Source organism: Etheostoma spectabile, chromosome 21, assembly GCF_008692095.1.
Source record: "Etheostoma spectabile isolate EspeVRDwgs_2016 chromosome 21, UIUC_Espe_1.0, whole genome shotgun sequence".
In the NCBI taxonomy this organism is placed as follows: Eukaryota; Metazoa; Chordata; class Actinopteri; order Perciformes; family Percidae; genus Etheostoma; species Etheostoma spectabile.
In genome coordinates this window covers 19,694,718-19,707,233 of record NC_045753.1, presented here as the reverse complement: position 1 = coordinate 19,707,233, position 12,516 = coordinate 19,694,718, and the positions used below count along the sequence as shown (strand labels likewise).

Sequence of the window (12,516 nt, the reverse complement as noted above, 5' to 3'; positions counted from 1 at the left end):
CACGGCTCCTCAACGAGGCTGGCGCTTTTCCCAATGGTATACAAACCGACCTCGGGTGTCACCATGGTATTTGTCACCAGTAGATCGACGTATGGGTCTTGTTCTATGAAGATACTAGACAAAGTCTGAAATAACACATGTGCTGTGTTTACTATTTTTTTTTTGTGGTTTCCTCATACTCCCTCTGTTTATCGTATACAATATATTGTGGATGTGTGCAGGGGGTGCTGAAACTGCTAACCCATTAGACTAGTGATAATATATGGTGATCTAAGTTACAATTTTATTATTGTCATACTGACTTTAGTTAATTTATTATGTTTATTCTTTATTTGTAAGTTGCAATTGGGGGGGGCGGCATGATTTTAAGTAGTCATTGAAACGAGGTGAAATGGTTCGGGGCGCATTTAAGTATTCTACAAGCTCAAGAGTTGAAAGTGACAACAGCCGTCCGAAGTCCACAGTGGCTGGGGACCTTTCTTTTCTGACACTTTACTCTCTCCCCGTCATTTATTTCGTCCCCATTACTGGTTGTTTTATAATAAAACAGTAGAAGGCTCAAATGTGCCCCAAATGTTTTTTTAGTGTTGCATTAGTCAATGCCTTTCAGGAATTGTCCCATTTTTTGTTTAAGCAACCTGTGCGCGGGGTGACTCATTCTGCGAGTGACAGTTACCTGTGCACAGAAGTGCCACCTGAACCTCAGCAGGCCTGGAGGGTCGCAGCGAACGTCTGCCTTTTCCCAAATATTAAGGCCCTACGCCCTTTCACCCCACCGTTCGCCTCCCCCCTTAGCAGACGGCTGCCCAGTATGACGTGCCTGCAACATAAGTCGGTCGATCCACACCTTACTAACCTTTGATTAAACACATTGTTCACTCCAATGCACCTGCACCTATGTTCTCTCTGAAGCAATGTGGGTCGGGGGGTGCATAATACAGAAGTAGAAGGCTCCTTTTTTTTCTTCATCCTTTTTTAAGAACGAGCACCGGGCGCCGCAATCATGTTTCTTGGACCCGGATTCCCCCTGGTCAAAGCCTGTTTGTCAAAATGATCAATGGAGCTTGTCAGGGACGGCCCTGGTGAGTGCTAAGGTTACAAAAAATTTGTTATATACTACGTAACATTTGAATGCAGTTCATATTCTGTATACTATTGATAACTGAAGTGTTTTACTATTCTTTGCTGCTGTGTGCCTACGTAAATGGGCACACTGCAAAGCCACCCAATCTCCTTAGAAATGGCACAGTCACAGGTGGATCCGACGTCAGGTTGTATGTGATCATCAGCACTGACTTTGCTGGAGGTGTCGTATGACAGAATCATTATGTACGTACTCAGTTGGTGGCCATTACACTTACAAGAATGCAAACATGCGGCCTGTGTGGAAACTTCAATAATGACCATGGGGATGACTGTCAAACCCGCCAATCGGGGGCAAGTGTTGTTGAGCTTGATGTGGTTTTTGCCAAACCAGCTTGGCAAACATCAGGAGATACAATGAGACACGGATTGTGGTGACGCAATGTGGAGTATAAACGTGCTGAGCATGCAGTGCCGCTCAGACAGCTTTATCAAGAAAACAGTGCCATGTGGTTATCTCCAGCAGCAGTTTTGGACCTGACTTAGTACTTGCCCATGGACAACTTCCCCACAGACCTTTGTTGAGAGTTGTGTGTATTGATCGTGTGTAGGAGGGGGATACCAACCCACTCTATGCCAAGCTGTTAAATGTGTTATGCAAGTCCCAGCCCCCGTCAACAGAATGGTTATACTGTACCCAGATGGAGGGGGACAGGGCTTCTGTGGTATGCACGGTTCATCAATAAAAACATTATTTTAAATAACTCACTTTGGTTAAATGTCAATGATTTCCAAGAATCCAATGTTGTGTTTTTTGGTCTAGAATCCATCGCCAGCCCACCAGCCACTTTGATCCAAGGCACAGGAGTACAGCACTGTGTCAACTCCCAATTCGACCTACAACTGCCTCTGTCCTGCAGGAGAGCTGCATCCGCAATCCGAGTGCTATTTTTGATCCCCCCCACCAAACACCGTGCTGCGGGTGCACTGTGTGCCTATTCTGAGTGTGGGTATGGCGCTTTGGAGGGTCACTACTACCGATCGGGGAATTATATATTTACCTACACTACTAGATGATGGGCATGTGGGGAAGACGTTTGCTAGCTGCAGATTATGGTTCCCTGGCTGGTCAGTATCACGGTTCGTGGGCCACCAAGAGTTTGCACGGCCGCTGGAGGAGGGAGAAAGGAGGATGCAAGGCCTAAAGTTATGCCCATAACATCGTTGGATAAGAGGCCCAGCGGTTCATAGCATACAGTGAGGACGGGAATACCAGTATCATTGGGGCCATGTCGATTATGGACCCTTGCCACCCACGCCCCTCCCCCCATGGCTTGTATAGTCCATACCCAGCAGTTGTCCCCGCGTGAACAGCCTGAAATAACGTGCCCAGAGGCCAGCAGGTGTTTTGCCTTCCGGTTGCTAAAGTCGAGGCGTTGCAGGCAAACACAAATCTCCCATAGAAAGGACAAGTAGCAGCAGTGTTCAGGTAAGTCACCAAATTATTAAAGAAAAGCTAAAGAAAATTACTGGAGTTGGTGACACCAAAACATTGTGACTTCCAGAGAGCAACAATTTTTATTAAAAAATGAATGATGTCTTTGCAGTGTCTATGAAATATTGGTTCTTGACATGTGTGAAAAGCCGCTCTGAAAGGGTTTTCTGCTGTGCTGTTTTACTGGCCTTTAGGTTAAACGGTTCAGCAGATAAAGGGGATACCATTCAGATCAGCGTCCAAACCGAATCCAGATTCTACCACGCAGTCATTCAAAGTGTTTCAGCGTATCGCACACATTTGGTCCCCCACGTGTAACGGCTAACATGATTGTTGGCCTCACTTTGGCGCTGTTTCTGTACACTGCACCTGGTATCTACAATAATTCACTGGGTGGACGCTTGTGGTAATACAATTGGTCACCCGCAAGATGACTTTTTTTTCTTAATGCCACACCCAAGGGAATCCTGGTAACAGTTTCAGTTGACTTTGGAGACAGTGGCGCGAAGGCTCTCCGCTTGCACTACTGTGTGGGGAACATCGTCCTCCTCTGTGAGAACCTTAACCTACAGAAACTTACAAGCTAGTGAGTACGGTGGCATCGTTTCGTCACCGCTCGGCGGTCCATGTCACCCCTGTGTGTGGGCCATCACAGTGGACCCTCTGGCACGCCAAGTCCTGGGGTATTGCGGGCCATGCACACTAAGCATGGAAGTAGGCTCTGCGTAGGCTATGCTAAGAGATTTCCACGCTATCAGAGCGCTAAGTGTTCGGGAGTTTCGAGATAGAACTAATGTGTCAACAGACGGCGTACATTGGACGTGGACGTGCATGCACAGTTGAGTGGTAAGCAAGCGTATCCCTTTTAGGGTAGGTGACTGTTTGAATTAATTTGAGGTTACCCCGCCTGCTATATTGAATTGCTGTTTTCTTAAGAGCCAAACTGCCCTCTAAACAGCCATTCATCTGCCACCGTGTGGAACCCCAATTGTCACTTCAACCTGCCGCTATCCTTCCCTTGCTTGTGTAGCACGGTTGTGCCAGGAGGTGTGTTTACTCAAGTCGGAAATGATGGTTTTTGTCCCACTCAACGGCAACCCGTGAGCGTCATCCAAAACTATACAGCTGTGGGATGCCTCACAGGCCGTATCGGCCGCAGTGCGAACAGTGTGGGATCTGTGTTGCGGGATGTCCTATGTGACTGTGTATGTGCCATGGCACTACTGGGGCAGTCCACTGTATCTCCCCAAATCTTCCTTTGGGGTCCCAGGCCCCACAGTCCTGCCGTGTGGTGGAGGGTGAGATTGGTGCCATTACCATAACCTCATGGCACCTGCTCTGTATTGGTGACTCTTCACTACCTGACTTTGATCACTTAAGTGCCTTATGACTTCCAGGAAACATTGCAGCTATGTGCTGGGCAACCCTTTTTAATAAACACCCAGTGGGCTCCTTATTTTCAGTTGGAGTGCTAAGATGGAGCCGTGGGTATGGGTTGACCGTTTTCAGTCACAGTGACTTAGTTTGTGAAGGGTGGGTTGCTTATTCTGCGTGTGACAATATGAGGGGTGATTTGACCACACCCCCCCCTCCGGGGTTGGTACAGGTGAGTTACACAGATTCCTATTGAAGACATCCTGGATAAAATTATTCTTTTGACTTTACACATATTTTTATCTACACTGGATTTGACATCTATAGTTTTTTACAACTACAGATAGTTTCAACACAAATACCAATCTATGATTGTTCATCAGCTTCTGTTTTTTTCCAATGTTAAAGGTGAATGGAGTAACTAAAAACTAACCCATTCTCTTAAATGGAGGTCATGTTTCTATCTATGCAAGTGGATCTGCGCATCATATCTCAGCGTGATTCGGCGTTCGAGTGTAATGACGACTGGACAAGGATTCGTCACTTTCAGGTTTCAAGCTCGAGTGCCTGAGTCACTTCCTTATTTGGGTCCAGTCTTGTCAGACACGTCCCAGTCAGGTATTTATGTTGCCTGATTAGTTCATTCTTAAATGATTTTATCACATTTATATTTAAACACATGTTAGCTTTGATTCTGAAGTCATTATCAGAGGGAAAAAATCCTGGGGATCTTTGTGGAAATTTCAATGGCAATCCAAATGATGACTTCCACACCCTGTCTGGAATAATGGTCACCACTCCGCCGAATTTGGGGGACGCGTGGCACACGGGTGCGCAAAAGCATACTCCCCTGCATGTGAGGGCTGTGGCTCCTCTTGCCCACAATGCACAATGGCTTACTGCTAGAGCACACCTGTGTAGCGTGATGCGGGCAGCTGCGGTCCTCTCAGCTTCTCCGCCCTCCCCTCTTTATAGCATGTGGACCCAGCGTTATTATTTCACATAATCTCGTGTGCTTGTGTGTTGGTGGCGGACTAAAATACGAAGGCCAGATCTTCAGATGTAAGGGCCCATGCGCCAACGTATATTGCTCAGTGCCTGTCAGGGTGCTATTGGTTCGGAAAAATAAAAATTCTACCTTGGACGGCAGCAACCCCCTCTGCAGAAGGCTTTACAAGAGAGTCTTTTGATCTACTGCACATATGTTCATGCTTAGTTCATTTATCAAGGTGAAGTATTTATACACTCAGCTGTATACATCCATCATTTCTTCGTATAAAAGGACCCCTGACTGTCCAAGGCCCAAACAGCATTATGAGTTGGTGGTCCTGGATGCTCCACACCTGTGCGCCAGCAGGAAGGCAACCTGTGAGCCAGGTCTGCTCTGCCTGGGTGGTTACCTGGTGACGAGGGCTTAATGTCATGAAGTTGGGAAACGAGGTGTCCCTGTGGAAAGCTGTGGATGTCAATATGACGGCTTTACATAGGTAAGCTAATTCATCTTTTATGATTTTGCTTTCGCAAACATCAATCTCGCCCAATTGGTCAAGTCACCTCCTATACAACCTTTTCTATCCTAGTATGTCAGGCAATCCCGTCCCTCATGACATCGATTCCAACCCCATACAAAAGCCAATGCGCAGCTATACACAAAAGTAACCAAACTTCCCCCTATAAAATGTTTTTTAACACTAAGTGTAGACTTCGCTCCACGAGGGCCCGACGAGGACCAAAAGCAATTCAATCTGGTTTCCTTTGGTATTCTCAGAGGACTAAAACCCTCCCCCAACTGCGAAGAACAATTTGCTACTTTAACTTGCTACACATTTTTATAAGTAAAACTTGTAATTTTGTAGTTGCAGAACACTGGATGACTGCTGTCTTCATATTGATTAATACATTTTGACAAACAACACCGTTGTTGTTCTCTTGTGTATGAAAAAGCGAGGTGAGACGAAGGCAAAGCACGGTCAGTTTTTTTGTCCTACTCCTCACCTAGCAATGGCCATGAAGGTTGGGTCATGACGACAAACAACAGCGATCCGAGGGTCAGCGGCCAAAAATGGGTTAGTTCCCTTAAGAGGGGGCCTCGCGCGTCTACTTTGTTTGTATTTTTCGTAGGGGTGGGAAGCAATATCCGTGGTGGATTGTCTTATTTTTGTCAGATGAGCCGTGCCCTTTGGGTGAAGGACCAGTTGAGGTGGTGCGGTGCTATTTGGTCATCAGGTGCCTGCTGAGCGCTTATCCCAATTGGGACGTGTGTTCCAGCGGCCCAGAAGGTCGGACCTCTCGCCGGGCCTCAGGAAGACCAGGACTTTCTAGGTTGGTAGGTTATATCCATCCTGCTCCCTGGGGAAGGCCGTGGGATCCCAGTCGGAGTGGCTTAATGTGGTTTTGTGGACAGGGCATTTGGTGTTCTGCCTGGCATTTGTCCACGCATTTCTCTTCCAGTTTTAATACCAGAGCCGGGTTTAGAAGATGGCTGGATGGCTGGTGGATTTGCCCTTCACCTTTTCTTATCTTGTTCCCCGCATTTTCTCTTTTTTTCGTGTTAAACCATTTCCCCAGTGTTTTTTTATTTTATGTTCTTGTTTACATCTCTAACAGTTTTTCTCTTGTGTTGCGTGATGGAATTCATTCCCATTTTGTCGTTTACGCACAAACTTGTACTTTATCGGCATTCCATTGCTGTACCTTGTGTCAGTATCTGAATTTCCTGTTGCGCAGCAACACAGCCAATCCCTTATTTTTGTATCCCTTCTTGAGCTTTGTTTTTACTCTCGACCACTGCGTACCGAGAAAGTCTTTCACGCTTGTGTTTGTGTCTCTTTTTCTACTGGCAGGTGGGAGTCATTTGGAACCTACACTCCCCGCCCCCCCGTGTGCTCTTTTTTTCTCTTGAGGGTGGGTGCTTGTTTCCACGACGTGTGATCTGCCTCTTGCCCCCTTTATGGTCCGCAGTTGTGTGTGGTTTTTTGTCCTTTGTACAATGAGGCCCTCCCGCTCTTGGTCGGCTTTGCGTGGTGGTGTCTCTTTGTTGTTTCTGGCCTTGTGTGTGTGGCTCGCCTGAGTGTCCTTTTTGCTGGTTTTTGGTTCACTGCGTTCATTTTCATTTTGGGCCCTCTTTTACTATGGTGCTGATTTGTGCCCATGTCCCTGTGCTTTCCTATACCTTTGTTTCGATGTCGGTCGTCTCATATTACATTCCTTATACGTCCGGCATTATCTTAGTCCCTGTATCGGGCTTTGTGTCAGGTGGTCCTCTTTCCCCATATGACACGATGTGCTCGTTCGGCTTGGGCCCTCATAGTTAATTCGGGTCTCCCTATATTTTGTCCTCCTGTTTTTTTTCCTGCCCTTATTTCATATGTGCATGTAGTGCCATTCTTCCCTTTTTTATCGCTGTTTGTCTTCCCTGTCCAGGTCTGTAGCTTTTCTCTTTTCTCCTCTTCTCCCGTGCTAGGCCGGGCCGTTCAAGTGTCTTTCTATCCCTGTTCGGACGTGTATGTGTGGCTAGGCACGGGCTGTACCCCGGGGGGTAATCTCGCGTGTGTGGAGGGTCGTTTGCCCAGGCTGTCATCCCGTATGTAGTTGGCTTGTTCACGGTTTTTTCAGCACCTGCCGGCCTCACACCCTGTCAAACCGCTCGGTACATGGCATGGCTGTGGCGCCCTTTATCCAGTCCCCTGCGATGACCACGGTTTCACTATGCCCTTTTGTGCCCACTAATTGCCCACTTTGGACATCTTGTTCCTGGATTCGTCCTCATTGACTCACCGGTGTGCCGCCGTTATCCGACAGCTTATCGTTGTACAACGCCATCTCGTACTTTCCTCCAAGACCACCTTGTACTTCCAGCTTTGTTGTATCCCCCCCCTCCCACCCCCCTTCATCCCGACCCCGCTATCTACCTGTGTTGCACCACCCCCCGTTCTACACTTCAGATCGCTCCCCAGTCCCCCCTTCACCTTTCGCTTTTTATTCGGGGTTTGCTGGGTTGGTTGGTGGATTTATTTAGGTGGGAGCACCGATAAACGGAGTGGGAAGGATAATTGATACAAAACCAGGTCCAAAATTCAATGGAAGAATACTCTCAGCTCTTGTAGTGTCATCACCAACAGTAGCGGCCCATTCAGAAACCTGTCACTGCAACACAAAACCAAAAGTCTGGACCCACAGGCCAAAATTTTTCAGTTCCGTGTCTACGCTCTCTGCCTCTACACTCCAGCCAATGACATGGCGGTGCTCTGCGGCTCAGCCTATGAGAGAACCTGCTATGTTGGGGTTTGTTTTTTAAAACATCCTGAATGCGCTCATGCTTTGCAATGTGGGTAGTTTACAGAGGCTTAATAGAAGGCAGTTAATGAAATGAGACTCACAATCATTATGGTGCACTTACATGTGGCACTTTGCAGTTAGGATTCTTTGAAGTACTGCTCTTCTTTGTTGGGATTCTTGCTCTGTTCTACAACGTTGGTCTTCCTTGTGGTTAAACGGGACTCATTGGGAAAAGGTTATAAAAGCGTTTTAAATTTAAGTTAATGTAATAGAAACAGAGCTTCGTTCGTCCCTACTTAAGAAACGGTATATATCTTTTTGTATTCATTTAAAAAATTTTTTTTTTTACAATTTTAAAAACGGAAGGACCACTTGTCTCATTCTTTCCCCAATATGTCCATAGCTGGTTCAGACCCCTGTGAACAGCTGAACTGCACAGAGTTTGAGGGTGTGGTAAGAAGGATGGTGTGTCGGTTGTTCTGTGACGAGCACTACCACGGCGCAACAATGGCGCTACGGTGAGGGCAGCTCTTAAAACGCTGCTTTGTTTTTGACACATCACTCAAACTATCTAAGGAGGATGTGAGATGATTAGTAGATAACAAGATAAGATAGTAATTGGTTTATTGGGAGTCCCCAATGGGGAAATTACTGTACTGCAACTCTGTGTAACACTTTTTGTTAGTACTCAAACACAAGGCCTGAAAAACACACACATGCTCAGGACCTATACATGCACTATTACATGGAGAGTGTCCAGAGTGAGTGGGCTGCAAGCTGAACCAGGCCAGTCGGGGGGGTTACGGTGCCTTGCTCAAGGGACCTGGCAGTGCCCAGGAGAGCGTGAAAGTGGCATCTCTTCCACGCCACACTCCACAACTTAAAACTTTTGGGGCCATAAGGGGATTTGAACCAGGACCCTCCGGTTACCAACCCCCACTCCCTATGGACTGACTACTGCACCACTAGTAGACATGCATGGATTGCCAAGGTTTCATGGGTACCAAAGTATGGACCATCCACCATGACATAAATAACTGACAAAACCTGATTTTTCAGACACAATGTTAAAAACGGGCAATCAAAATATAAACTGCCAAACATTTGGTACGCTATCCTGTGAGAGTCACAACCTATGTTCTGTGTTGTACACTTTCAAACCATGAGCGTCTTTACAACAAAATCTACAGAAATATTTTGGTCTTTTTTTTAATCTATTTTCATAGACTCGTCCATCACTTGTTGCAGATAAGAATTCAAAAAGGCACTGTCAGTGTCACGCTGCCGCTGTTTGGAAGCTGGGTCAGATCCAGCGCCCCCATCTAAAGAGGACTCTGCAATGGGACTCCTTTTTGTTCAGAAATGGCCGACATGGTGTTTCAACTTTAACAATGATGATCAGGCTGTGTTGCGGAACGGCTTAGGGTACCAGTCATAAAATCTAATGTTTATAACACAGACTGAAGATGATTTGAGAGTGTTAAGGGGTCCCTTAAAGTCATCATAGTATGTCCTTTTTCAGGGTTTCATTAATTGTATTGGCGTCATTCAGAATAGGTTTATATGGTTTAATTTTCAAAAAAACACCCTATTTTAGTTGTGCTGCCCCTCTTTCCACCCTGTGTGTGAGCTTCGATCTGTTTAGTACGAGTGACAAAGACCAAAAACCAGAGCGCATCCTCACATTCTATACTATCTTCTTTGAACGCGCACACGCGCAGTAGCTAGGTAAGGTACTACCCAGTCAGACGAAGAGTCGGCGGCATGCCACGCTACAGCTAGCGCGATCATTATAACGTGTTACAAAGTGACGCACGGTCGTCACGGAAAGTAATAGCTGCGCTACAATTAGAGCGTTTGAAGCAGTTTGTTAACAGTTGTTTTCTGTGGAATGGTAAGGGCCCTTGGGGTGGACTTTTCACAAAAAAAGATATATAACACAAAATTTAAAGGGGAAAAGCAAAAAGGCCTAATATCAACACTTGAAGACATACAAAACAACTCAAACCATTTTGTCATTTTCATCATAAGAGCAATGGCACACCTTATCTATGTAGAAAGCCATCCAGGGCAACGGGGACCCTCATGAAGGTCAATCAGCCGCCAGAGAAGACCCTAGGGTGTTCACCATGGTACTTTTTTTCCAGTAATTTACGTATGTGGTCATTGTTCCATGAAGATACTAGAAAGTCTGACAATAAACATGTGCTTGTTGTTTAACTATTGAACAATGTTTTATACGTTACAATATATTGTGGATGTTGTGCACTGAACTGCTAACCCATTAGACTATGATGATATACTGGTGATCTAAGTTACAATTTAATGTCATATCTTTTATTTAATTAAATTTGTAATTTGCATTGGCATGCTTAAGTAGTTCTGAAGAGTTAAATGGTTGGGGCATTTAAGTATTCTACAAGTTCAAGACGTTGAAAGTGACAATGCAGCGTCGAAGTCCAAGGTGGCTGGGGACCTTTCTTTTCATGACACCCTTTACTCTCTCCCCTCATTTATTGTCCACACTCTACTGGTTGTTATAAAAACTAAAGGCTCAAATGCCCCCAAAATGTTTTATTAGTGTTTGCATGTAGTCAATGCCTTTCAAGGAAATTGTCCCATTTTTTGTCTTTAAGGTCAACCTGTGCAGCGGGGTGACTCATTCTGGAGTGACAGTACCTGTGCACAGAAGTGCACCTGCACCTCAGCAGGCCTGGAGTGTCGCAGCGAACCCTGCTCCTTTTCCCAAATCTGCCGGCCTACTGCCTTTCAGTTCTCCTGCCAGACGGTGCAGAGACGTGCCTGCACCATAAGTGGCGATCCACATTACTATACCTTTGATAACAAATTGTTTCACTTCCAAGGCACCTGCACCTATGTTCTCTCTGAGCAATGTGGTCGTGGGTTGCCCTACTACAGAGTAGAAGGCAAGAACGAGCACCGTGGCAGCACTCGTGTTTCTTGGACACGACTGGTCAAAGTGTATGTCAAAAATGAATCAATTGAGCTTGTCAAGGGACGACCTGGTGAGGCTAAGGTTAGCAAAAATATGTTTATACCTACTGTCACATTTAGAATTCAGTTCATATTCTTTACTATTGCTATTTAAGGGTTTTTACTATGTCTTTGCTTGCTTGTGTGCCTACAGGTAAATGGGAACTTTGCAGCCACTCCAATCTCCCCCTTAGCAATGGCACAGTCCAGGTTTATGAGTCAGGTTTTTCTGTGATCATCAGCACTGACTTTGGCTTGGAGGTGTCTTATGACAGAAATCATTATGTCCGTATCAGTGTGCCATACACTTACCAGAATGCAACATGTGGCCTGTGTGGAAACTTCAATAATGACCCAGGGGATGACTTTCGAACCCGCCAAGGCAATGTTGTGAGCTCTGATGTGGTTTTTGCCAACAGCTGGCAAACATCAGGAGACAATGAGCCTGATTGTGGGACGCAATGTGGAGGTCTAAACTGTGCTGCCTGCAGTGAGGCTCAGACAGCTTTATACAGCAACAGTGCCCATTGTGGTATCCTCCAGAGCAGTTCTGGACCTTTTACTACTTGCCATGGACGACTTCCCCCACAGACCTTTGTTGAGAGTTGTGTGTATGATCTGTGTGTAGGAGGAGGATACCAACCCATTCTATGCCAAGCGTTAAATGTGTATGCAAGTCAGTGTCAACAGAATGGTATACAGCTACCCAGCTGGAGGAGACAGGGCTTCTGTGGTATACCTGTTCATCAATCAACATTATTTTAAATAATCACTTTGGTAAAATGTCAATGATGTCAAGATCAATGTTGTTTTTTCTGTCTAGAAATCCTCTGCCCAGCCAACAGCCACTTTGAATCCCAAGGCACAGGATGTCCAGCTACCTGTGTCAATCCCAATTCTACCTACAACTGCCCTCTGCCTGCCCAGGAGAGCTGCATCTGCAATCCAGGCTACATCCTTAGTGCTGGGGTCTGTGTGCCTCATTCTGATTGTGGCTGCAGCTTTGAGGGTCACTACTACCGATCTGGAAAAACTACAATACTAGATGAGGACTGTGGGAGACGTTGTATCTGCAGATATGGTTCCATGACTTGTCAGTCTCACAGTTGTGGGCCACAAGAGTCTTGCAGGGTGGAGGAGGGAGAAAGAGGATGCAGGCCTAACAGTTATGCAACATGTTGGATAAGAGGCCCAGGGTCATATCATACATTTGATGGACTGACATTCCAGTATCCTGGGGCATGTCGATTGACCCTTGCCAAAGTAATGGGCTTGTCTAGTCACCCACATTT

General features: G+C 46.0%; 1 protein-coding gene across 1 annotated transcript in view; it reads left to right on the top strand.

Moving 5' to 3' along the window:
• The window catches only part of LOC116671612 (alpha-tectorin-like), a 26,043-nt gene that overhangs the window by 3,112 nt on the left and 10,415 nt on the right, over positions 1–12,516 (top strand). The window contains 5 exon segments of the mRNA XM_032502957.1: positions 7,474–7,490; positions 10,867–11,267; positions 11,379–11,411; positions 11,414–11,957; positions 12,048–12,516. The exon segment at positions 12,048–12,516 is cut by the window's right edge and continues 115 nt beyond it. Of these exon segments, the coding sequence (XP_032358848.1) occupies positions 7,474–7,490; positions 10,867–11,267; positions 11,379–11,411; positions 11,414–11,957; positions 12,048–12,516 (1,464 nt within the window).